General features: G+C 33.4%; 2 protein-coding genes and 2 long non-coding RNA genes across 12 annotated transcripts; 1 reads left to right on the top strand and 3 right to left on the bottom strand.

Moving 5' to 3' along the window:
- Window positions 1-5,765: 5,765 nt before the first annotated feature.
- Window positions 5,766-14,439, bottom strand: LOC109182003. Of its 9 annotated transcripts, none has more exons than XR_002054306.1 (8): window positions 13,838-14,433; window positions 13,335-13,506; window positions 13,169-13,265; window positions 11,853-12,387; window positions 11,704-11,779; window positions 6,417-6,489; window positions 6,002-6,132; window positions 5,766-5,906 (listed from the first exon to the last, which is right to left on the bottom strand). It is a non-coding gene; the product is annotated as an uncharacterized LOC109182003 (long non-coding RNA). The 9 variants fall into 9 exon arrangements; XR_002054314.1 differs by having other exon boundaries at window positions 11,853-11,978; window positions 12,252-12,387; window positions 13,169-13,506; XR_002054310.1 differs by lacking the exons at window positions 5,766-5,906; window positions 6,002-6,132; window positions 6,417-6,489 and adding exons at window positions 8,272-8,677; window positions 10,931-11,022; window positions 11,118-11,248; window positions 11,534-11,628 and having other exon boundaries at window positions 13,169-13,506; window positions 13,838-14,438.
- LOC109182033 lies at window positions 6,650-8,096 on the bottom strand. The gene is made up of 3 exons (XR_002054319.1): window positions 7,762-8,096; window positions 7,199-7,317; window positions 6,650-6,842 (listed from the first exon to the last, which is right to left on the bottom strand). It is a non-coding gene; the product is annotated as an uncharacterized LOC109182033 (long non-coding RNA).
- Window positions 14,440-15,354: 915 nt separating the features above from the next.
- LOC109181942 (aspartic proteinase CDR1-like) lies at window positions 15,355-16,773 on the top strand. Its single transcript, XM_019331926.1, has one exon. It carries the CDS (start codon window positions 15,396-15,398, stop codon window positions 16,755-16,757), a length of 1,362 nt encoding a protein of 453 aa, XP_019187471.1. The 5' UTR covers window positions 15,355-15,395; the 3' UTR covers window positions 16,758-16,773.
- A 1,203-nt stretch (window positions 16,774-17,976) lies between these two features.
- Window positions 17,977-19,983, bottom strand: LOC109181978 (probable glutathione S-transferase). Its single transcript, XM_019331972.1, has 2 exons — window positions 19,633-19,983; window positions 17,977-18,398 (listed from the first exon to the last, which is right to left on the bottom strand). Exons 1-2 carry the CDS (start codon window positions 19,942-19,944, stop codon window positions 18,051-18,053), a joined length of 660 nt encoding a protein of 219 aa, XP_019187517.1. The 5' UTR covers window positions 19,945-19,983; the 3' UTR covers window positions 17,977-18,050.
- Between the last annotated feature and the right edge of the window lie 4,141 nt (window positions 19,984-24,124).

Here is a 24,124-nt window from a genome sequence, read left to right on the forward strand (position 1 = left end):
TATTTTTTTTATTGAAGGGTAAAGGTATTTCCATTAGGAATAGTGAATTCTTTTATTTTTTAAGTGGATTAATTTCGGCGTTATTAGTCTGTTTTCCTTAATTTATAGCAATTTTCAAGTGTTTTTGTGTAGTTTTGGTTTATTTTTTTTCGTTATATTTTTGTCCGTTGCGTTTTTCTTTTAATGTGTTCCTGAATATCTTGATGTTCTTTTTGTTTCGTTGTATGTGTATTTTTTTATTTTTCCCATGCATTAATTATCCCTTTTTACCGTCCATTTTTTTTGTTAGCTTTCTTTTTGCATATTATTAATTTGAATTATGTATTTCCAAAGATCATTTAATAATTTAGTAGTTTAGTACTTATAATTTTAAAGGTATATTAGGAATAGTGAATACTTTTATTTTTGACATATTTAGTCTGCTATCCTTAATTTTCCTTAATTACCGAATGAGTTTCATTCATCATTAGGATTGGTTTCCTATTCCTTGCAGTTCACGTTTCCTATTTCTCTGATTTTTTTGGCGTTCTCTCCATCTCAAACACTCTCCTGCGCCAATCCGCCTTTCGCCGGAAATGGGCACCTTAAGACGTTGAATTTCAGGTTAATGCCGGCACCCTAAAGTAGGATTTGGAGGGAAAAAATGTTGCAGCCATGAATCTATGATTGGGGGAGATAGAGTCACTGGTTTATTCCACTGCAATTATTTATTTATTTATTTATTTTTTCCAGAGACGAATGAATGCATTTGTTGAAAATAAAGCTCAACAAAGAGGGAAAGTGAAAGGTGAAGTGGACTCATTAAAAGATAAAGCAATAAACTGCAATGTAAAGCAAGAAATTGTCCACCTTCTGACAGGTAAAATAATTGATTAATTGCTCCAAGAGATTGCCTATATACTGTTCCTCATCATGATTAGTTTCTTCTATATTTGTATTCTCTTAATACTTCATGATGGGTCACTTTTACAGTTTTACTAACCTAAAAGTTCAAGTACTGTAGGTATGTTCTCGATCACTCTTTTCACAGAGGTTTAATGTCTAGGCAAAGAGGTTGAACACTGTTAGTGCAAGAAGTTAGATCCGCCATCATTCAACCAACCATCACATTTGCAACCACCACGTAACAGGACTGACCTCAGCACCTAACCACAAGGTATCACATCGGCTCTGTAAATGCTTTAAAACATGTTGCTTCCCTCTCTTCCAATATAAATAGAATACTCCACTACCTTATTAAGGATTCCAATTTCATTTATCTAACAATTTATAGACTTGAACAGAGTATCCTAGCTTGAGGATATTCACATTAAGCCTTGTTTGGAATAAGGGAAGGTTGAGAAGGATTGGAGTTAGCAGGTACATTTTTTGGTTTCTTATCTCCCTTTCTATGTTTTTATTTTTTTATTTTTTGTGTTTGTTTTGTTTTGGACTGGGAAGAGGGGGAGTGGAATAGGTCATTTAAAGTGGTGTTTCTTCAATTCAATTGATTTTGTGTTTGTATATGATGTTATGCTTTACATATGTTAAATGTTGAAATACAAGAACAGTGTATACTCTCATATATTTCTATACAAGAGGAACCCTATTTATACAAAGGTTGGAAGAGTACCAGCCAAAGGATTTGAAATTCAAATGAGAGAATAAGCACCTAATTCTAACTAACCCTTATTCATCTAACAACATACATATGTTTTCCTTGCATTTTTGTGCTATTTTTGCTTTGAATGCGTTCATGAATGGGGTAATATTTTTGCTTTGTTATGTTTGTCCATGACGGTTTGCTTTGAATGCGTTCATGAATGTCTTGGAGTTCTTTTCGCTTCATTATGTTTGTGTATATATTCTTTTCCCATGCATTTATTTCCCTTTTTACTGTTCATATTTTGTTGTTAGCGTTCTTTTGGTGTATTTAGTGCGTTTTCCTTTATTTATAGCATTTTTCAAGTGTTCTTGTGTAGTTTTGGGTGATATTTTTGCTTTGTTATGTTTGTCCATGACATTTTGCTTTGAATGCGTTCATGAATGTCTTGGAGTTCTTTTGGCTTCGTTATATTTTTGCATTTTTTGTTTTTTTTCCATGCGTAAATTTCCTCTTTTTACCTTCATTTTGTTCGTTTGCGTTCTTTCGGCATATTTTTGGTTTGAATTGTATATTTCCAATGGTCATTTAATAATTATTATAATACTTATATTTTTTTTTATAAATAACTTTTAAAGGTATTTTTATTAGGAGTAATGAATTCATTTATTTATTAAGGAGTATTTATGATGTATTTAGTTGTTTTTTGTCTCTTTATGTTTTCCCTACATTTTTGTGCTATTTTTGCTTTGTTATATTTGTGACTTTTATTTTTGTATATTGCTTTTTTCTTTGAATGTGTTCCTGAATGTGTTGGAGTTCTTTTCATTTTGTTATATTTGTATGTTTTTTTGTTTTTTCCCATGCTTTAGTTTCCTCTTTTAATTACTGTTTGTTTTGTTTTTGTTGGGACGTATTTAGTGCGTTTTCCTTTATTTATAGCATTTTTCAAGTGTTCTTGTGTAGTTTTGGGTGATATTTTGTTTCGTTATGTTTGTCCATGAGGACGTTTTGCTTTGAATGCGTTCAATGAATGTCTTGCTTTTCGCTTCGTTATGTTTGTGTATATTTTTTTTTCATGCATTAATTTTCCTTCTTACCGTTCATATTTTGTTGTTAGCGTTCTTTTAGCGTATTTTTAATTTGAAATTGTGTATTTCTAAAGATCATTTTTATTAAGTTATTTTATAAGGAGTAATTTCGGGTATTTAGTATGTTTTCTTTAATTTATATCATTTTTCAGTGTTCTTGTGTAGTTTTTGATTCACTGCATTTTTTGGGTTATTTTCGTTTTGATATATTTGTGCCTTTTATTTTTGTCCGTTGTGGTTTTCATCAATGTGTTCCTGAATTTCTTAGAGTTCTTTTCGTTTCGTTATATTTTTGTTTTTTATTTTCTAAGGAGTATTTTTGAAATATTTAGTTTGCTTTTCTTAATTTATAGCATTTTCGAGTGCTATTGTGTAGTTTTTGGTTTTCTCTTTATGCTTTTCATGCATTTATGGGTTATTCTCGCTTCATTATATTTGTGCTTTTGATTTTGTTCTTTATGTTATCTTTGAATGTATTCCTGAATGTCTTGGAGTTCTTTTCGTTTTGTTATATTTGGTCTAAAAAATCAGGTTGTTGCTGTGTTTTCTGACTGTTTTCCAACCCAATCTGACAAATAGTATTCGGAGCAAGGCAGGAAGGTCTATTGAACTTTCTGCTCCTAAAATCTGTAGGCATTCCTTCATTTTTCGAAACAATGTCAAAAAGTCAGAATTTAGGAGCAGAAAGTTCAATAGACACCATAGTTGGATGGTTTAAAAGTGAACTTATTTGGACAACAGCACCCTAACATAACTTTAAGAAGAAAAAAGAAAGTTTCAATTCCATCACGATGCATAACACATATACAAAGAAAGTTGCTCTTCAAAAAGCGGGTTCTTCTATTTTTTTATTCTCCCTCTTATTTTTCATCTCTCACTCCCTCTCTCTCCTTTAAGAGCCCAATAAACAAAAAACAATGGTGAAATTATAATATATTATATATTATATAATCAACATCAACATAAATGTAAAATTATATGATACAACTATTATGAGAAAAAAAATATAAAAGATAATATAAGTAATTAATACATTATAGATAAATAAATAATGTAAAAAACATGGAAAAGAAAAAAAGAAGGGGGGTAAAATTAGAAAAAAATTGTGAGTGTACCAAAGATAAAGCACAATATACAAGTTAATATTGAATCTAGTTCGACCAACACACTTTTCATTCCGATTAGACCTTTACCCTCATTGAGTTTATATATATAAACTCAATATGATATATATATATATATATATATATATATTATAAGATAAGAAATTGGTGTAAGTGCAGTTTATAACTAGCAATTGCAAAAGCATCCTATTAATTTGTTTCTGTTACCTGTCAGCAGATTCTCCATGGCCTAACTGTCCATTTGTGCCACTACCCCAAGAAAACACATTTTGGCCTTTCCACATATTATAAAATGATCTTTGAAAATACACAATTCAAACAAAAATGGGAAATTAATAAGGAAAAACTACAAACGCAAAGAACAAATGCAACTTTTTTACCCTACAAATCCTACCTTAGGGTGCGTAGGGTGCCAATCATAATAAAAACTACGACTTTGTGGCACAATTTTGTATGTTGAGAGTAAAAAAAGAGAGTAGATGGGAATTATAAATAAAAACAAATAAATTTTAAATTCCCGGGAAAAAGTGGAAGGCCAAACCTCATTCGGTAATCTTCTAAACAAAAAGTCCCTTTTGTAAAAATAAAAAGAACACCTTAAAAAAAAAAACAAAAACAATCAAAAAAAGCAAAGAAAACATTGAGTAAAAATGAACCCAAAAAAATGGCTGAAAGCTATAAAAAATAATAATAATAATAATAATAATAATAATAATAATAATAATAATAATAGTAATAATTAATAATTAATTAATAATAATAATTAGAAAATGTTCCTTCAAAAAATAATTAAAAATTAAAAAAGACTGTTAAATTAGTTTAAAATGAACACCGAAAAAATACTCCGTAAGTAATAATACAATTAAATATACTCAAATAAATTTTTAAAAAAAGAACAAACAAAAACAATAAAAGTTATTTTAAATATAAAACAAAATTGTATATTGAACTTACATTAAAAATTAATTTTTAAAAAAAGAACAAACAAAAACAATAAAAGTTATTTTAAATATAAAACAAAATTGTATATTGAACTTACATTAAAAATTAAAGATATGTAGAATATACTATCTAAAAAAAAAAATAAAAAAAAAAAAAAGAATGGTTCAAATTCACTAATCAAAGAGCATAAATGAGACCTGTTAATTTATCAGTTTCATTGTTTGTTTAATTCTTCAAACTCCTATTTCCTACCTACCACACCCACTAAAGCCTTCAGTTCAACCTTATCAAATTATATAAAGCCAAACTGGATTGAAGAAAACACCACTTTAAGTGCCCTAATCCACTGCGCCTTCTCAACCTTTCCTTATTTCAGGCAATGTTTGGTATGAGCTACTCTGTTCTAAAGTACAATGTTAGATAATTAAAATTGAAATATACATTGGGTCTGGGCAAATTATACTGTGGACCGCGGGATCCAAGCATCAAATATACATTGCAGTATTTCAACACAACTACAGTATCCTTTTAATATAACTACAGTTTCGGTGAACATGAAATATGTGAAATTGTTATTCAGTTTCATTTTGTATACACTGCAATTTCATTTCAATTCAATTGCAGTTTCATTTGATAATATAATAAAAATAATACGTGACAATGTCAGTTTAAATATACTATCATATCTGTCGTTTTGGACCATGGTCCACAAAGCTTTGTGGACCGCAGTCCACAGTATAATTGCTGTGGGGGCTGAGTGCTCATGGTTTTGGTGATAAAAGAGTTAAAACAAAACTAAAAATGAAAAAAAAAAATAATAATAATAATAACCTGTACTATCTCACTAGAGTCAAAAAAAAATTGCTGTCAAATCTCCAAAAATCACCAGTAAAACTAGAGAAAATTATATACAATCTCAGAGGGACCTATTTATATCATCAAATTGGATTGAAGAAAATACCTCTTTAAGTGACCTTATTCCACTGCCCCATCTTCCCAACCCAAAACAAAATAAACACATAAAAATAATAAAAATAATATAACATAAAGGAAGATAAGAAACCACAACATTTACCTTACTACACCAATCCTTCTCAACCTTTCCTTATTCCAGAAAATGCTTGACGTGAATAACCTTGAGTAAGGGATACTATGTTCTAGTCGGTACTGTTAGATAAATGAAATTGAAACCCCTAATAAGCTAGTGGATAATCTATTTATATCAGAAAAGTGGGGAGCAACATGTTGAAAAGCATTTATACCAGATGTGGGGCTTATGGCTGGGGGTGCTCAGGCCGGCGTGTTGGTTGCTAATGTGATGGTTGGTTGAATGATAGCGGATCTAACTTCTTACACAAACAGTGTTCAACCTCGTTGGCTAGATTTTAAACGCCTGTGACAAGAAGTTAGGTATTATGACAAAATAAATAAATTTGTAAGGGAATACAAATAGAGAATTCACGATGAGGAATAGTGTATAGGCAACCTCTTGGGCTAATTCATCAATTATTTTACCAGTCAGAAGGTGGGTAATTTCTTTCTTCACACTGCAGTTTATGGCTTTATCATTTAATGAGTCTACTTTAACTTTTGTCTTTTCCTATTTGTTAAGCTTTTTTTCCAGCAAAAGCATTCATTCGTCTCTGAAACATAACCGCACAAGAGAGAGCAACTCACAATGGAATGAATGACTCTGCCTCCTCCCCCAGTCAATGCTTCATGGCTGCATCTCTTTAAGTGAGTGACTGACCTATAATTCCATTGCCCGTTCTTAGCCCAAAACAAAATAAACACACAAAAATAATTAACTTATATAGGGAGATAAAAAACCACAACATTTACCTGCTTACTCCAATCCTTCCCAACCTTTCCTTATTCCAGGCAATGCTTCATGCTAGGGTACTCTATTTTAGTAGGTACATTGTTAGAAAATTAAAATTGACATCCCTAATAAACTAGTGGAGATAGTATTTATACCGGAAAAGTGGGGAGCAACATGTTGAAAAGCATTGACAGAGCCAATGCCTTGTTGCTGGGTCCTTGATTGCGGATCTAACTTCTTACACTGAGAGTGTTCAACCTCCTTGCCAAGATTTTAAACCACTGAAACAAGAAGTGATCAAGAAAAGACTGACAATACTTGAATTCTCAGGTTAGTAAAACTGTAAAACTGGACTATAACCCTATCACAAAGTATTATGACAAAATAAATAAATTTGTAAAAGAATATAAATCAGGAATAAGTTAATCATGATGAGGATCGGTGTATGGGTCTTGGGCCAATTCATCAATTATTTTACCAGTCAGAAGGTACCTTTCTTTACACTGTAGTTTATGGCTTTTATCTTTTAATAATGAGTCCACTTTACCTTTTTCCCTTTTCCTCTTTGTTGAGCATTTTTTCAGCAAATGCATTCACTCGTCTATGAAACATAACCACACAAGAGAGAGCAACTCACAATGGAATAAACCAGTGACTCTGCCTCCCCCATCTTCATGGCTGTGCAACATTTTTACCCTCCAAAAGCATTGGGGGGGTGCTCATGGTGGTGGCTAATGTGGTAGTTACGAACGTACACTATAAAGAGTTAAAACAAAACAAAAAACACAAAACTAGTTTCAAATGAAAATGAACCCTTAAAATGATAAAAATAAGGAAAAACACTAAAACACTGAAAATACTCCACCGAAAATAAGTCATTTAAAAATACAATCTCAAAATTGTACAATGAACTTTGAAAATACACAATGAAAACTACAAATATGTAGAGTAACTAATTAAAAACCAACAACAACACACACACACAAAAAAACCAACAACAACAAATGGTTAAAAAAGGAAAACATAATACATGGAAAAAAAAAACACATGAAAGAAGGAAAAACAGGGGAACAAAACAAAAAAAATTGTTTTTTAAAAAAGGCTGAAAAAGGACCTTTTTCTAATAAAATAAAAACTGGACTCATCAATTGTTGACCCAGACACATGTTTGAAAACTAAAAATTTAAAAAAATAAATAACCTGTACTGTTTCTGCTTAAACCTTTACTGTCACCAGAGTCAAAAAATCTTGCTGTCAATCTACAAAAATCACCAGTAAATCTAGAAAAAATTATACAATCTCAAAGGGCCGGACCTATTTATACAAAGCATAACATCATATACAAATATACAATCAACTGCATTGAAGAAAACACCTCTTTAAGTGACCTATTCCACTGCCCCTTCTTCCCAGCCCAAAACAAAATAAACACAGAAAAATAATAACTTATAAAGGAAGATAAGAAACCAAAACATTTGCCTGCTTAATCCAATCCTTCTCAACCATTCCTTGTTCCAGACAATGCTTGGCATGTAACCTTGAGCAAGGGATACTATGTTCTGGTAGGTACAATGTTAGATAAATGAAATCGAAACCCCTAATAAGCTAGTGGAGTAATCTATTTATACCAGAAAAGTGGGGATCAACATGTTGAAAAGCATTGACAGAGCCGATGTGGTGCCTTGTTCCTGGGTGCTTGTGGCGGGTGGTTGCAACTGTGCAAGGATATATTTCACACTCGCATCCTCTTCACATCGTTTTCTGGGACATTCATTTCCGTTGTCGCCTGTGTAGATACGATATGAATATCTTAACACATTTGCCCAACCCAACAAAAGGCAAAACAAAAAGAATAGCGTTGGGGCAGAAAAACATACATTCTCATCTGGAACAACTGCGTACCTCTGTGTTGGTGAAACCCAACTTTTTTCAGCTGAAAAAAAAGATTGGGTTGGAAAACAGTCAGAAAACACAGCAACAACCCGACTTTTTAGACCAAAATGACAAATAGTATCCGGAGCAAGGCAGGACGGTCTATTGAACTTTCTGCTCCTAAAATCTGTAGGTTTCTTGATCCATATCCATGCTCAATGCTTCTATGATCTTTGGGGCATTCCTTCATTTTTCGAAACAATGTCAATAAGTCAGATTTTAGGAGCAGAAAGTTCAATAGACACGACACCATAGTTGGATGGTTTAAAAGTGAACTTATTTGGACAACAGCACCCTAACATAACTTTAAGAAGAAAAAAGAAAGTTTCAATTCCATCACGATGCATAACAGATATACAAAGGAAGTTGCTACAAAAAGCGGGTTCTTCTATTTTTTTTTATTCTCCCTCTTATTTTTCATCTCTCACTCCCTCTCTCTCCTTTAAGAGCCCAACAAACAAAAAACAATGGTGAAACTATAATATATTATATAATCAACATCAACATAAATGTAAAATTATATGATACAACTATTATGAGAAAAAAATTATAAAAGATAATATAAGTAATTAATACATTATAGATAAATAAATAATGTAAAAAACATGGAAAAGAAAAAAAGAAGGGGGGTAAAATTAGAAAAAAATTGTTAGTCTACCAAAGATAAAGCACAATATACAAGTTAATATTGAATCTAGTTCGACCAACACACTTCTCATTCCGGTTAGACCTTTACCCTCATTGAGATATATATATATATATAATAAGATAAAAAATTGGTGTAAGTGCAGTTTATAACTAGCAATTGCAAAAGCATCCTATTAATTTGTTTCTGTTACCTGTCAGCAGATTCTCCGTGGCCTGCCTAACTGTCCATTTGTACCACTACCCCAAGAAAACACATTTTGGCCTTTCTACATTATAAAATGATCTTTGAAAATACACAATTCAAACAAAAATGGGAAATTAATAAGGAAAAACTACAAAAGCAAAGAACAAATGCAACTTTTTTACCCTACAAATCCTACCTTAGGGTGCTGCGTAGGGTGCAATCATAATAAAAACTAATCATAATAAAAACTACGATTTTGTATGTTGAGAGTAAAAAAAGAGAGTAGATGGGAATTATAAAAACAAATAAATTTTAAATTCCCGGGAAAAAGTGAAAGGCCAAAGCTCATTCGGTAATCTTCTTAACAAAAAGTCTCTTTTGTAAAAATAAAAAGAACACCTTAAAAAAAGCATAGAAAACATTGAAACGAAATGAACCCAAAAAATGGCTGAAAGCTATAAATAAAAATAACAGTAATAATAATTAATAATAATAATAATAAATAATAATTAGAAAATGTTCCTTCAAAAAATAATTAAAAATTAAAAATGTAAAAAAGACTGTTAAATCAGTTTAAAATGAACACCGAACCAAATACTCCATAAGTAATAATACAATTAAATACTCAAATAAATTTTTTAAAAAAGAACAAAAACAATGAAAGTTATTTTAAATATAAAACAAAATTGTATATTGAACTTACATAAAAAATTAAAGATATGTAGAATATACTACCTTAAAAAAAAAAAAAAAAGAATGGTTCAAATTCACTAATCAAAGAGCATAAATGAGACCTGTTAATTTATCAGTTTCATTGTTTGTTTAATTCTTCAAACTCCTATTTTCTACCTACCACACCCATTAAAGCCTTCAGTTCAACCTTATCAAATTATATAAAGACGAACTGGATTGAAGAAAACACCACTTTAAGTGCCCTAATCCACTGCGCCTTCTCAACCTTTCCTTATTTCAGGCAATGTTTGGTTGAGCTACTCTGTTCTAAAGTACAATGTTAGATAATTAAAATTGAAATATACATTGGGTCTGGGCCTTAGGTCTGGGCAAATTATACTGTGGACCGCGGGATCCAAGCATCAAATATACATTGCAGTATTTCAACACAACTACAGTATCCTTTTAATATAACTACAGTTTCGGTGAACACAACTAAAGTATCAAAAATAATACGTGAGACAATGTCAGTTTAAATATACTATCATATCTGTCGTTTTGGACCATGGTCCACAAAGCTTTGTGGACCGCGGTCCACAGTATAATTGCTGTGGGGGCTGAGTGCTCATGGTTTTGGTGATAAAAGAGTTAAAACAAAACTAAAAATGAAAAAATAATAAAATAATAATAACCTGTACTGTCACTACCGTCAACAAATTTTTGCTGTCAATCTCCAAAAATCACCAGTAAAACTAGAGAAAATTATATACAATCTCAGAGGGACCTATTTATATCATCAAATTGGATTGAAGAAAATACCTCTTTATGTGACCTTATTCCACTGCCCCATCTTCCCAACCCAAAACAAAATAAACACATAAAAATAATAAAAATAATATAACATAAAGGAAGATAAGAAACCACAACATTTACCTTACTACACCAATCCTTCTCAACCTTTCCTTATTCCAGAAAATGCTTGACGTGAATAACCTCGAGCAAGGGATACTATGTTCTAGTCGATACTGTTAGATAAATGAAATTGAAACCCCTAATAAGCTAGTGGATAATCTATTTATATCAGAAAAGTGGGGAGCAACATGTTGAAAAGCAGTTATACCAGATGTGGGGCTTATGGCTGGGGGTGATCAGGCCGGCGTGTTGGTTGCTAATGTGATGGTTGGTTGAATGATAGCGGATCTAACTTCTTACACAAACAGTGTTCAACCTCGTTGGCTAGATTTTAAACGCCTGTGACAAGAAGTTAGGTATTATGACAAAATAAATAAATTTGTAAGGGAATACAAATAGAGAATTCATGATGAGGAATAGAGTGTATAGGCAACCTCTTGGGCTAATTCATCAATTATTTTACCAGTCAGAGGGTGGGTAATTTCTTTCTTCACACTGCAGTTTATGGCTTTATCATTTAATGAGTCTACTTTAACTTTTGTCTTTTCCTCTTTGTTAAGCTTTTTTCCAGCAAAAGCATTCATTCGTCTCTGAAACATAACCGCACAAGAGAGAGCAACTCACAATGGAATGAATGACTCTGCCTCCTCCCCAAGTCCATGCTTCATGGCTGCACCTCTTTAAGTGAGTGTGACTGACCTATTATTCCATTGCCCCTTCTTCTTAGCCCAAAACAAAATAAACACACAAAAATAATTAACTTATATAGGGAGATAAGAAACAACAACATTTACCTGCTTACTCCAATCCTTCTCAACCTTCCCTTATTCCAGGCAATGCTTGATGTGAATATCCTCGAGCTAGGGTACTCTATTTTAGTAGGTACATTGTTAGAAAATTAAAATTGACATCCCTAATAAACTAGTGGAGATAGTATTTATACCGGAAAAGTGGGGAGCAACATGTTGAAAAGCATTGACAGAGCCAATGCCTTGTTGCTGGGTCCTTGATTGCGGATCTAACTTCTTACACTAAGAGTTTTCAACCTCCTTGCCAAGATTTTAAACCCCTGTAACAAGAAGTGATCGAGAAAAGACTGACAATACTTGAATTCTCAGGTTAGTAAAACTGTAAAACTGGACTATAACCCTATCACAAAGTATTATGACAAAATAAATAAATTTGTAAAAGAATATAAATCAGGAATAAGTTAATCATGATGAGGATCAGTGTATAGGTCTTGGGCCAATTCATCAATTATTTTACCAGTCAGAAGGTGGGTAATTTCTTTCTTTACACTGTAGTTTATGGCTTTTATCTTTTAATAATGAGTCCACTTTACCTTTTCCCTTTTCATCTTTATTGAGCATTTTTTTCAGCAAATGCATTCATTCATGGCTGTGCAACTTTTTTACCCTCCAAAAGCATTGGGGCTGGGTGCTCATGGTGGTGGCTAATGTGGTAGTTACGACCATACACTATAAAAAGTTAAAACAAAACAAAAAACACAAAACTAGTTTGAAATGAAAATGAACCCTTAAAATGATAAAAAAAATAAGGAAAAACACTAAAACACTGAAAATACTCCACCGAAAATAAGTCATTTAAAAATACAATCTCAAAATTGTACAATGAACTTTGAAAATACACAATGAAAACTACAAATATGTAGAGTAACTAATTAAAAACCAACAACAACAACACACACACACACACAAAAAACAAAACAAAAAAACAAAAAAACAAAAAAAAAAAAAAAAAAAAAAAAAAACCAACAACAAATGGTTAAAAAGGAAGAAAACATAATACATGAAAAAAAAAAAAACACATGAAAGAAGGAAAAACAGGGGAACAAAACAAAAAATTGTTTTTTTAAAAAAAGGCTGAAAAAGGACCTTTTTCTAATAAAATAAAAACTGGACTCATCAATTGTTGACCCAGACACATGTTTGAAAACTAATAATTTAAAAAAAATAAATAAGCTGTACTGTTTCTGCTTAAACCTTTACTGCCACCAGAGTCAAAAAATCTTGCTGTCAATCTCCAAAAATCACCAGTAAATCTAGAAAAAAATTATACAATCTCAGAGGGACCTATTTATACAAAGCATAACATCATATACAAATATACAATCAACTGCATTGAAGAAAACACCTTTTAAGTGAGACCTATTCCACTGCCCCTTCTTCCCAGCCCAAAACAAAATAAACACAGAAAAATAATAACTTATAAAGGAAGATAAGAAACCAAAACATTTACCTGCTTAATCCAATCCTTCTCAACCATTCCTTATCAACCATTCCTTAGTCCAGACAATGCTTGGCATGTATAACCTCGAGCAAGGGATACTACGGTTCTGGTAGGTACAATGTTAGATAAATGAAATCGAAACCCCTAATAAGCTAGTGGAGTAATCTATTTATACCAGAAAAGTGGGGATCAACATGTTGAAAAGCATTGACAGAGCCGATGTGGTGCCTTGTTGCTGGGTGATTGTGGTGGGTGGTTGCTAGTGTGATGGTTGGTTGAATGATGGCAGATCTAACATCTTAGACTAACAGAGTTGAACCTCCTTGCCACAATATTAAACCTCAAACCTACAATACTTGAACTATCATGCTAGTAAAACTGTAAAAGTGCACTATAACCTGTTAGTAAGTATTATGACAAAATAAAATAAATTTGTAACATAATACAAATAGATATGAAGTTAATCATGATGAGGAACAGTTTATAGGCAATCTCTTGAGCCAATTCATCAATTATTTTACCAGTCAGAAGGTGGGTATGTTCTTTCTTTACGCGGTAGTTTAGGCTTTATCTTTTAATGAGTCTACTATACCTTTTCCCTTCTCTTTTTTAATCTTTTTTTCCACAAATGCATTCATTTATCTCAGAAAGATAACCAAGCAAGAGAGAGCAACTTACAATGAAATAAATCAGTGACTCTGCCTCCCCCAATCATAGTTTCATGGCCGCAACTTTTCTACCCTCCAAATCCTACTTTAGGGGCCCGCATTAACCTGAAATTCGCGTCCTCCCGTGCCAGTTTCCGGCGGAAGGCGGATTGGCGCGGTAGAGAGTGTTTGAGACGGAGAGAATTTTGAGGGGTGGGAGAGAACGCCGAAAAAACAAAGAAATAGGAAACCCTAAATCCAAGGACAAACAAATTTTGCGGGCGTCCTCTGGTGACCGTTACCGGCGGAAGGCGGATTGGCGCAGGGAGAGAGTTTTTGAGACGGAGAGAATTTTGTGGAGCGGAGAGAGAACGCCGAATAAATCAAAGAAATAGGAAATTTAAACTGCCTGGAAATAGGAAAACCCTAAATCCGAGGGCAAACAAATTTTGCGGGCATTAACCTGAAATGGTGACCGTTTCCGGCGGATTGGCGCAGGGAGAGAGTGTTTGAGACGGAGAGAATTTTGTGGAGCGGAGAGAGAACGCCGAATAAATCAAAGAAATTGAAATCTAAACTGCGTAGAAAGAGGAAACCCTAAACTCCAACGGCAAAAAAATTGTGCTATTTGAAATCTTAAAAATAAATAAAGGGACCGACTTTCTCCCCATTGAGGGAATTTAAAATTTATTTATTTTTAAATTTCCAATAGCCCAAATTTCCTTTTCAAACATAATTTCCTCTTCCTTTTTTTTTATGAATTATTAATGAATTAATTTCACTAGCGGTCCATTATTTTTTGTGACAATTCTAAATTTAGTATTAAATTATAATTTTTGTCATTTAGCATTCCATATTATTGTTGTTAGACACTTAGTCATTCTTATACTTTTTTTTTAATAAGAGTATTTTTGTCTTTTCATATTTTTTTTTGTTATTTTTGCGCTCTCAACTGATTTAATTAATTGGTTTATAGCTTTACTAACAATCAAATGAAAATATGGTCACTACAAATCAGAGGTTACCTAAAATTCTAAACTGATTAAATGGGTTGAAATCGGAAAAAGTAACAAATGAAAAATATGAAAAAATAAAAACGTCTTTATTAAAAATAGAAAAAATCATGAAAATGTCTAATGTGTATGTATATATGTAATGTAATATATGATCTTGCTAGATGGAAGTTTAACTAAACATTAAATCACATCAATATTTAGTGTAATTTCTAATAAGATTTTTATCCAAAAATTAAAAAAAAAAATCAAACATTATCCTATATATGTAATCAAGAGATTACTGCAGATTTATATATATATATCTCTTCAATCGGCACGCAAAACGATTTTTCATTTCTTTTTCTGGCATTTATCATCTTCCCGAATCCATGCATATTTGATGCATTATATTAAAGAACACATCATTAGTCAACTGTAACGCAAAAACCCCGTTTTCTTCTTCTTCGTTTTCACACAATATATACATACCGAAGGCCGGGTTGATGTAATAACATGTTTCAACGCAAAATATAATGTGAGTATGTATTAATCTGATCTATTATATATTTATTTGGATAAATTAAGGATTTTAAAATGATTAATCTGAAGAAGCTGGTTTCAATTCTCACCATTTTGGCCACCATTTGTGCAGCAGCAGAAGAAGCTAAAGAGAATGGCGGTGGCGGTTTTACGGTTGAACTCATCCACCGGGACTCTCCGGCGGCTTCTCCACTCTACAACCCTCTTCTTTCTCGGCGGCAACGCATGAGCATTGCGTTTCACAATTCTATGAACCGCGCCGCCGCCGCGGCCGATTCATCCGCCGCTTCCGTCCGGGTGCTCCCTGATCCTAAGGGAACATATCTCATCAGACTGTCCGTCGGCGCCCCAACGCCGGCGGCTAAGCTCGCCGTCGCGGACACCGGCAGCGATCTTATATGGCTGCAATGCTGCCACCCTCCCGTTCATGATCAAAAAGCTCCCGTTTTTAATCCCAACGATTCCTTAACGTATAAACCAGTCCCCTGTGATTCCAAGGCGTGCTCAGGTCTACCCAGAAGCCGGTGCGCCGCCGCCGCCTCCGGCGGCGGCGGCGGCGGCGGGGGTAGTAACACCACCTGTCTGTATTCTGCTACGTATAACGACGGGTCGTTCAGTTACGGCGAACTGGCCACCGATACGTTTACGTTAGACGTAGTTTCCGGCGGAAAAAACGCGTCGTTCCCCGACATTATTTTCGGGTGTGGGTTTAAAAACTACTTCGAGAATAACGATACCGAGGTTTCCGGGATTGTCGGTCTCGGGTCGTCGCCATATTCGCTCATAAATCAAATCGGCGGCGCCAGATTCTCCTACTGCTTAGTTCCGCTGTCAAATCTGAACGCCTCAAGCACGCTACACTTGGGCCACCGTTCCGCGGTGGTCCACGGCGGTCCCGGAGTGGTTTCCACTCCGCTAATCTTGAAACCTCCGAGAAACTTCTACTACCTGACTCTCCTAGGAATCTCTGTCGGAAACCAAACACTAAACCTCGTCGACGAGTCATCATCAAGAGCCGTTCCAAAAGGCAACATCTTCATAGATTCCGGCACCACCTTCAGCTTTCTCCCGGCGGATTTATATCTCAGGCTGGAAGAGATGGTGAGGAATTCCATATCACTAAAGCCTATGGAGCCGAATCCCAGGAGATTCCTACGGCTTTGCTACCGGGATTTGGGAGCGGAGGATGTGCCGATAATCACGGCGCGGTTTGACGGCGGCGGAGAGCTGAAGTTGAAGGCGGTTAACAGCTTTGTTGACATCGGAGATGGAGTTGGGTGTTTAGGGTTTGCTCCGACAAAGGGAATTCCGGTGTTTGGGAACGTGGCGCATACGAATTTCTTGGTGGAATATGACCTGGAGAAGATGGTTGTATCCTTCGAGGCTACAGATTGTGTGAAATGGAAATACAAGTAGTGCATTTCTGTGCCAATTCAATCTACTGAATAATTTGCCCTCATGCAATCAACCCTCTTAAATACCCTATGTAATTATTACCTCCTCTTAAATGATATAATATAGGTCCAAACTAAGACCAATGGAATGTTATACTGTGGATTGGGACTATCAAAGTGGACCAAAGCCCGCGAATTGACTTGCACCCGTCTTGCGGTAGGGCGGGTTATTAAGGCCACAAAAAGGATAGCCCGCGAGTTATAAACATTGAGGTTTAATTTAGGCAAATTATGCTATGAGGTGGACACGGTTTCAAAATTGTTCATAATTATGAATGTATAGTTCAAAAATTATGAATATAGAGTTGTGAACATATAATTCTATAATTTTGAATATAGAGATTCAATAATTGTGAATATAGAGTTTAATAATTATGAATATATAGTTTTATAATTATGAACATATAGTTTAGTAATTATAAACGTAGAGTTCTGTAATTGTGAATATAGAGTTCAATAATTATGAATATGAAGTTCAAAAATTATATGAATATATAGCTTTATAATTATGAACATATAGTTTAGTAATTATGAACATAGAATTCTGTAATTATGAATATAGAGTTCAAAAATTATGAATATAAAATTAAAAAATTATGAATATATAACTTTATAATTATGAATATAGAACCGTGTCTACCTTATAAGGTGGATACGGTTCCACAGCATAACGATTGAAGGCCCCATCAGTTATATATAAACATTGAGGTTTAATTTAAGGCCGGGCCTCAAGTGTAAATAACAAGGATAGAGGTAACCCCAATTTTGATCCTTCAAGAACATTCCATGTGTTTTTCTCTGGTAATTTCTTGATTTTTTTTTTCAAGGTAGCCTACCATTAATGTATGCATCGTTGAACATATAATATATAAATATATTGTTTTTCTATTCATTCAAACTTTAAATTTTAGTTAGTTGATACATAACACCCTTTGATTTAAAAAAAAAATATTTAATGAAATTTTATTTTATACTCTCAACTTTTATAAATATTCTTGACAATATTTTTACAGATCCAATTTAAAGATGTATATTTAAGTATAAAATAACATGCATATTTAAGTATAAAATAACAATTGAGATTTAATTTTGTGACTTTCTCTCAAAGAGAACTACAAATGTACAGCACAAGGTGCTTGGTGATTTATTAAGACCTTAAAACATAAGAAAACGTAAATAACAAGATAGATCAGCTGGTTCTTAGGTTTATTGGGATATGGATATCTGCAACTTAGCTTCACGAGGAATGATTCATTTATGTTTCGATTGGATTAAGGACTGGCCGGTACTTTGTGATCATCTTGTCGTGAGGCGGCCAGTGATCCAGAATTGCAGGATGATTGTAGAAGTTGTGCACCCACTCCGACAGAACAGGAAATTTCTCGGCGTTGATCAATTTCAGGCCGGTTATCTCTGCGAACAGGCTAGGAAGGTGAGCCAGCCACCCCAGTACGATGTCGAGGAATCCGATGTTGTCTCCGCCGAAAAATTTCTTGCCGTTCAGCTGTTCTTCGATGAGTTTAAGGTTGTCCAGCGCCTGGACAACACTTTCTTCTTGTTCCTTCCCTTTCGAGTAGTAAGAACTCATGATCGACGGCATCAGCTACATACAAAACATCATATCATAATCCACACGAAACAAAGTTAAAGTTGGTCGAGTTGTTACCGTAAATACTCCCGAGTAAACAGTATGTATAACAGTATTGTCAGTATATGTAAAGTCAAGAGTAACATGCAGAAATATTAGCTCAAAGTCCTCTTTTACTCATAGTTGTTTTTGTGTGTTAGAGAGAGCAGGGAGAGTCCTACATTTGAGAGAGAGAGAGTGGATGAGAGGGGAAAACAGTCAATGACCCCTAAACTTGCAATAATTATTGTGTGGACCATATTTTGTATATTGTAAAATAATGTACATTCAGTACAAAAATAATGTACATTGGTTTCAGGGATGTATATTATTTTTGTACTGAGTATACATTATATTGTATAATGTACATTCAGTACAAAAATAATATACATTTAGTATATTAAAAATGTATTTTTTATTATGGTTCACATAACACTGTGTGGACCATAGTTCACACAATAATTTGCCCTAAACTTGTGGGTCGGCTCTCATATGGGCCAAACATGCTAATTTTGATTTTGATCCGAATCGTTTAACTCGATCCGACTACTAAACGGGTAATAGTTATGTTGTGGAACTGTGTTCACCATGCGCATAGTGAACACGGGATAGATCCATAATTTCAAAGTTGTAGATCCATAATTTCTATATTGTAAATTCATAACATCTATACTGTAGATTCATAATAATTTCTATATTGTAGATTCATAATTTATACAACATAGAAATTATGGATCTACACCATAGAAATTATGGATCTACCCATGTGTTCACCGTCTATACTCTAGATTCATAATTTTTATACCGTACTGTAGATTTATAATTTTTATACTGTAGATTCATAATTCTACAACATAGAAATTATGAATCTACAAGATATAAATTAAGGCAAATATATAGAAATTATGAATCTACAAGATATAAGTTATGGAAGCACGAACGTATATAGTGGTCAAAGACGAGGAATATTCCCTATCAAACATAAAGTTCTTGATCCAAATATACAGGACCAATTTATTAGCTTTATTGGTTACTAGTCTGAGCCCCTCAGCTATAGACTTTAACGAGTAGGGTCACAAGGTGGGATATACCTAACGCCTATGCATATACCCTCAAACAATGGTTGCAAGTTTCAATTCTCTCGTCTTGACTAATAGAAAACTAAACTAAATGATGCGCTTTAATTTGTCTTTGAGATCGATCGACTTACCTTGTCATCGCTAAACCTTGCCCAGAATCGTGATTGGGCTCTGCCGAGAGGGTGTTGAGGTAACAAGGGGTTGTTCTTCCATGTCTCATCGATGTATTCAAGGATTATCAATGACTCACAGATGGGTTTCCCGTTGTGGATGAGGACAGGAACCTTTTTGTGGACAGGATTGTAGTGGAGAAGATGAGGGCTTTTGTTTTTCAGATCTTCATGGATGGTTTCATATTGAATATGTTTGATGTTTAGTGCCCACACCACCCTTAAGCTATACCGGCTTGACCATGTCCTGTAAAGCTTCACTTCTTCTGCCATGGCTACTGTACTACTGTTACTGTCAATTCGATCAGGATGGACCGTGTTATATATATAGATCAGATTTGATTTGAGTACGTTTTGATTATGGGGCGATGGAATATATTTGATTTAAACATATTGACTTTTTGGGTTCCCCAAGCGGCCATTTTGGACCATTTCTCATCTTTTTGAGCCATTCTGGATTTCTGGTCAGTTACGTTGTCACTATCTTCAAAGTCAAGCATTAGATGTGATGTTACAGCCTTACAGGCCGGCGGCCAAGTAGAAATCACTATCTTTAAAGTCAACTAATTAACTTTGTGGATCTCTAAAAAAAAAGGAAATCATATAAGAGAGGTACACCACATTAGAAATATTATGGTTGTGTTATCGGGATTTGGGAGTCGAGAGTGATCCAATAATCACGACGAGGTTCGACGACGGCAGAGAACTGAGGTTGAACTCGGTTAACCACTTTATCACTGTGAATCATTTTTGGATCACAAGAAAATTAAGAAATCACACAGGAGAGGTACAACTAACATATGAATGGAGTCTCTTTTGTCCACCCATGTACGTATTGCAAATTTTACTCTGGATCATGGTTCATGTAGCAGCGTAGACTACTGTTTTTTAATTTTATTTTTCACACACATTAATTTCATTATAACAATATTAAAGTATTATTTTAATTCTATTAAAGCTCATTTCACAATATACATTATTGCATGAAATTTATTTTTTAGTTTTATTAAAAACTAATTTAAAATTAGTATTGTTCAAATCTAAACTATTGAGGTTCCTTTTAAGTGACATAACCATAGAAAGTTTCCTTAGCTTGATGACAGCAAGGACAGACAATAGAGCATACTTTATACTATATATATATATATATATATATATATATATATATATATAGGAAATAAGCTAAGGATCCTCATAATTAATGTCAATAGGAAGCACATAACCTTTTTATTTTGAAATTACACAAACACTTCATTAACTAGCAAGATCATATCTAAGTTCCAGAACACAAAGAATACAAGACACAAAGGATACGGTTTTGGAGCCACTCTGCATGCACGATCAAACATATATAATGACTAATTCCCTAGTTAAGACATGAGTAACTCGATTTGCATACCATTATGCAACAAATTAAATGTTATTTACGCTATAACCAAGAAGGTTATCAGAAAACTTGTGCTTCATGAAGACAAGTTGTGCATTAGGAGATGCACGAGGGAAGCCCGTCAACGCCCTTAGGATATTCGTCTCGATTATTAATGCATATGTTTTATTGCATGCAGCCTGAAAAACAACTCTCTCTAATGCAGGGCATTTGGAGAAGACCGACTTAACAAAAAGAACTTCAAGCCTAGATCCATTAAACTCTTGAATCTTCACTGTTCTAAGCATCCTCATATCTTGATTAATCAAGTAACAGCCTGGATCCCCCAAATGCTTCAAAGTATCGTCTTCATAGTGGTCATATGCCTACAACTCAACAAGAAATGAAAAACATCGTACCATGAGATCGAGAACTTGAAAGAAACAAAGAAATAATAAAGAACCATGCTTCAGCCAAACATTCTTCCACAGGGTTGAGAGCATGGCCATTTTGGCAACATCTGGAGTGGGTAAGCACTCCAAAATTCTTTCTTTTAGCTCTATTGGCAGTTCACTTATCCAATCCCTTCTTTCATGTTGTGTGGTTGCCATTCGACGACGACGAATAGCCATTAAATTAAATTGGGAGTAATGATGAGGACGTTTCATTTGTTCGCTCGCTACTTCAATTCTTTTGGGGTCTTTCAGAATCAGATCAAAAGTTTAAACCATTCCATTCTTCAACCTGCAAGAAATTGAAAGGAAATTTAGAATGATTTGGGAAGAAGATCGATTAGCAATATGATGAACTCAAATCATAATGAAATATATTAGATGAGAACTGATTGTATTATATTTTCTGAACTTCATTACAATGAGATCAGATGATGTGAATATATACAACAGAGAGTCAAAGTGTGACAAGGATAAGAAATGCTATTGACTCTATTACAAGATTCTATACTATTGATTTGTTTTTTATTTTCAATTTTTAAACGAACTCAAAGTCGATTAAGTTACTACTACATATTTATTGAGACATTTCTCTAGATCTATATATTTACTATTATATTTCAAAAAAAAATAAACTTACTATTATAGGTTTGTCAAACAAGTGTATATAAAAGAATATTAAGTCATTGCCAACATGTGTATGTATCTCAGTTGGTTCATTGCTGGTAGATTGTGAGTAAGGACACAAGATCAACAATCATTATTACATGAATTATAAAAAAAGTACATTTTAATATATTAAAAGTATATTATTTGTGCACGTAAAGTACATTATATTTTATACTATCAAATAATATAATGTACTTTTAAATTTTAATATACTAAAAATATACTTTATATTCATGATCCACACAGCTATGTGGACCATAGTCCACACACTAATTTGCCCAATATCGAGCCCTAGTAGCCGCAATGGGACGGGCCACCATGATTGTATGTTTATTAAGTCACTACTACATGTCTATTTAATAAATATAATAGATCCATAACACAATTATTGAAAAGATATATTATAAAAAATATATCAATATATGTGTCATTTAAAATATTAATTTGAATAAGATATTTTTAAATGTTATTTTTTCATGCATTGATTTTATTATACAAAAATAAATAAAGAATAATGTGTTATTGAAATGTTTGGAGTATCTTCTTTGCATTGCTCAAGCCCATAAATTCCTTTAACTCTTTGAACTTTAATTTGAAATTTCTCTCATAAATAAGGTTAAGACATAAATTATTTTTTACTAAAGTTGTCGATGCGGGCTAGAGGCATGTGAAGAAAAACTTCAACCCGTCGTTCCCACTGATAATTTAAAAGAAAAATAAAATGAAAAATTAAAAACTAACAATTAGAGCAAAGAAAGTCATACCAACACAAATATAATGTGAAATAAATATAATCAACAACATAAATACATAATACACTTATCTATTTCCAAAAATGGAATCGGCCACAAGAAATGAAAACACATATATACAGAAGTTAATAACAAACACAACAAAGTAAGAGAATCTCTTACTTTAGCCATAAGGTGCCACTCTTCATCAAGGTTGAATCTACGTCAAAGGTAGCGTTAGCGAAGTTGTTTCGGTGTTGTTGTTGGTTGTTTGTGAAGGAGAGGAAAATGTCAAGGAAGAAATGAGTAGACGGCGAGACGATGAGGCTATAGATTTAGGATTTAAGGTTTGTATTATTTACTATTTATTGATTCGGGATTAGGGCCGGTGAATTAAAAAATTTAAAGAATTTTTTAAAAATAATAATGACAGGCTAGCTCGCCTCTTAGTAGGGCTAACCCATACGAATTACTTTTGACTGTTTTCAAAATTTCTAATTATGTAGCAGACTAGGCTGGCCCAATGATTTAGGCTTGTTTTAAAGTATTTCATTTAACCAAATCATTACTTGCATATTTGATGAGAACGTTATTATTTTTTAAATAAGATGTTTGAATCCCTTCATTTCTTTGAATATTATTTAAATTATAAAAACTTATATGTAATCTTCATTTATGTGGATAAATTATTTGGTAAACTCTTAGGGACATTTGACAATCAATTGTTAGCTCATAACTGATTTGTTTGTTGTTTTGATCAGTTGGTAGTAGAGCAAATTACACTTTTGGTCCTATGACTATAGGGGGCGTGTTAATTTTGGTATGTGACTTTTAAAACTAACAATTTAGTCCTTTAACTATGATTTTTATAGCAGATTTGGTTCTTCCGGCCAAATCACCGGTGAAAATTGGCCGGAAAAATGTAAACTTTTTAAAATTTTTATTCGTGGGGGCAAAACGGTTATTTTATGTTGTAAAAAAAGAAAAAAATGACTATCTTTTACGTTTTTCTTCAGGACTATCTTTGCTTCAATTTTGTGAGAACTTCACCTCAAGAAGCACAATATACGCTAATAGCTCGTGTACATGGATGATCTTCACCGACGTCGACGAGTTTCTATATTCAAAATTGTGAGATGATTTCCACGAGCCATTGCGATTGCTGTTACGCTCTGTGTTTCTAGAAAACGGTGACATGGCGCAACTCAGCATTGCTTGTCTCAAGTTCGAGCTGT

Source organism: Ipomoea nil, unplaced genomic scaffold (assembly GCF_001879475.1).
Source record: "Ipomoea nil cultivar Tokyo-kokei standard unplaced genomic scaffold, Asagao_1.1 scaffold0188, whole genome shotgun sequence".
Classification (NCBI taxonomy): domain Eukaryota; kingdom Viridiplantae; phylum Streptophyta; class Magnoliopsida; order Solanales; family Convolvulaceae; genus Ipomoea; species Ipomoea nil.

What these genes read in the sequence shown, in the direction of transcription:
- LOC109181942 (XM_019331926.1), top strand. Translation starts at nt 15,396, where the DNA reads ATGATTAATCTGAAGAAGCTGGTTTCAATTCTCACCATTTTGGCCACC.
- LOC109181978 (XM_019331972.1), bottom strand. Translation starts at nt 19,944, where the DNA reads ATGGCAGAAGAAGTGAAGCTTTACAGGACATGGTCAAGCCGGTATAGC. An exon ending in CAAGGTTTAGCGATGACAAG is followed by an intron (nt 18,399 to 19,632) that starts GTAAGTCGATCG and finishes TTTTGTATGTAG; the next exon opens with CTGATGCCGTCGATCATGAG.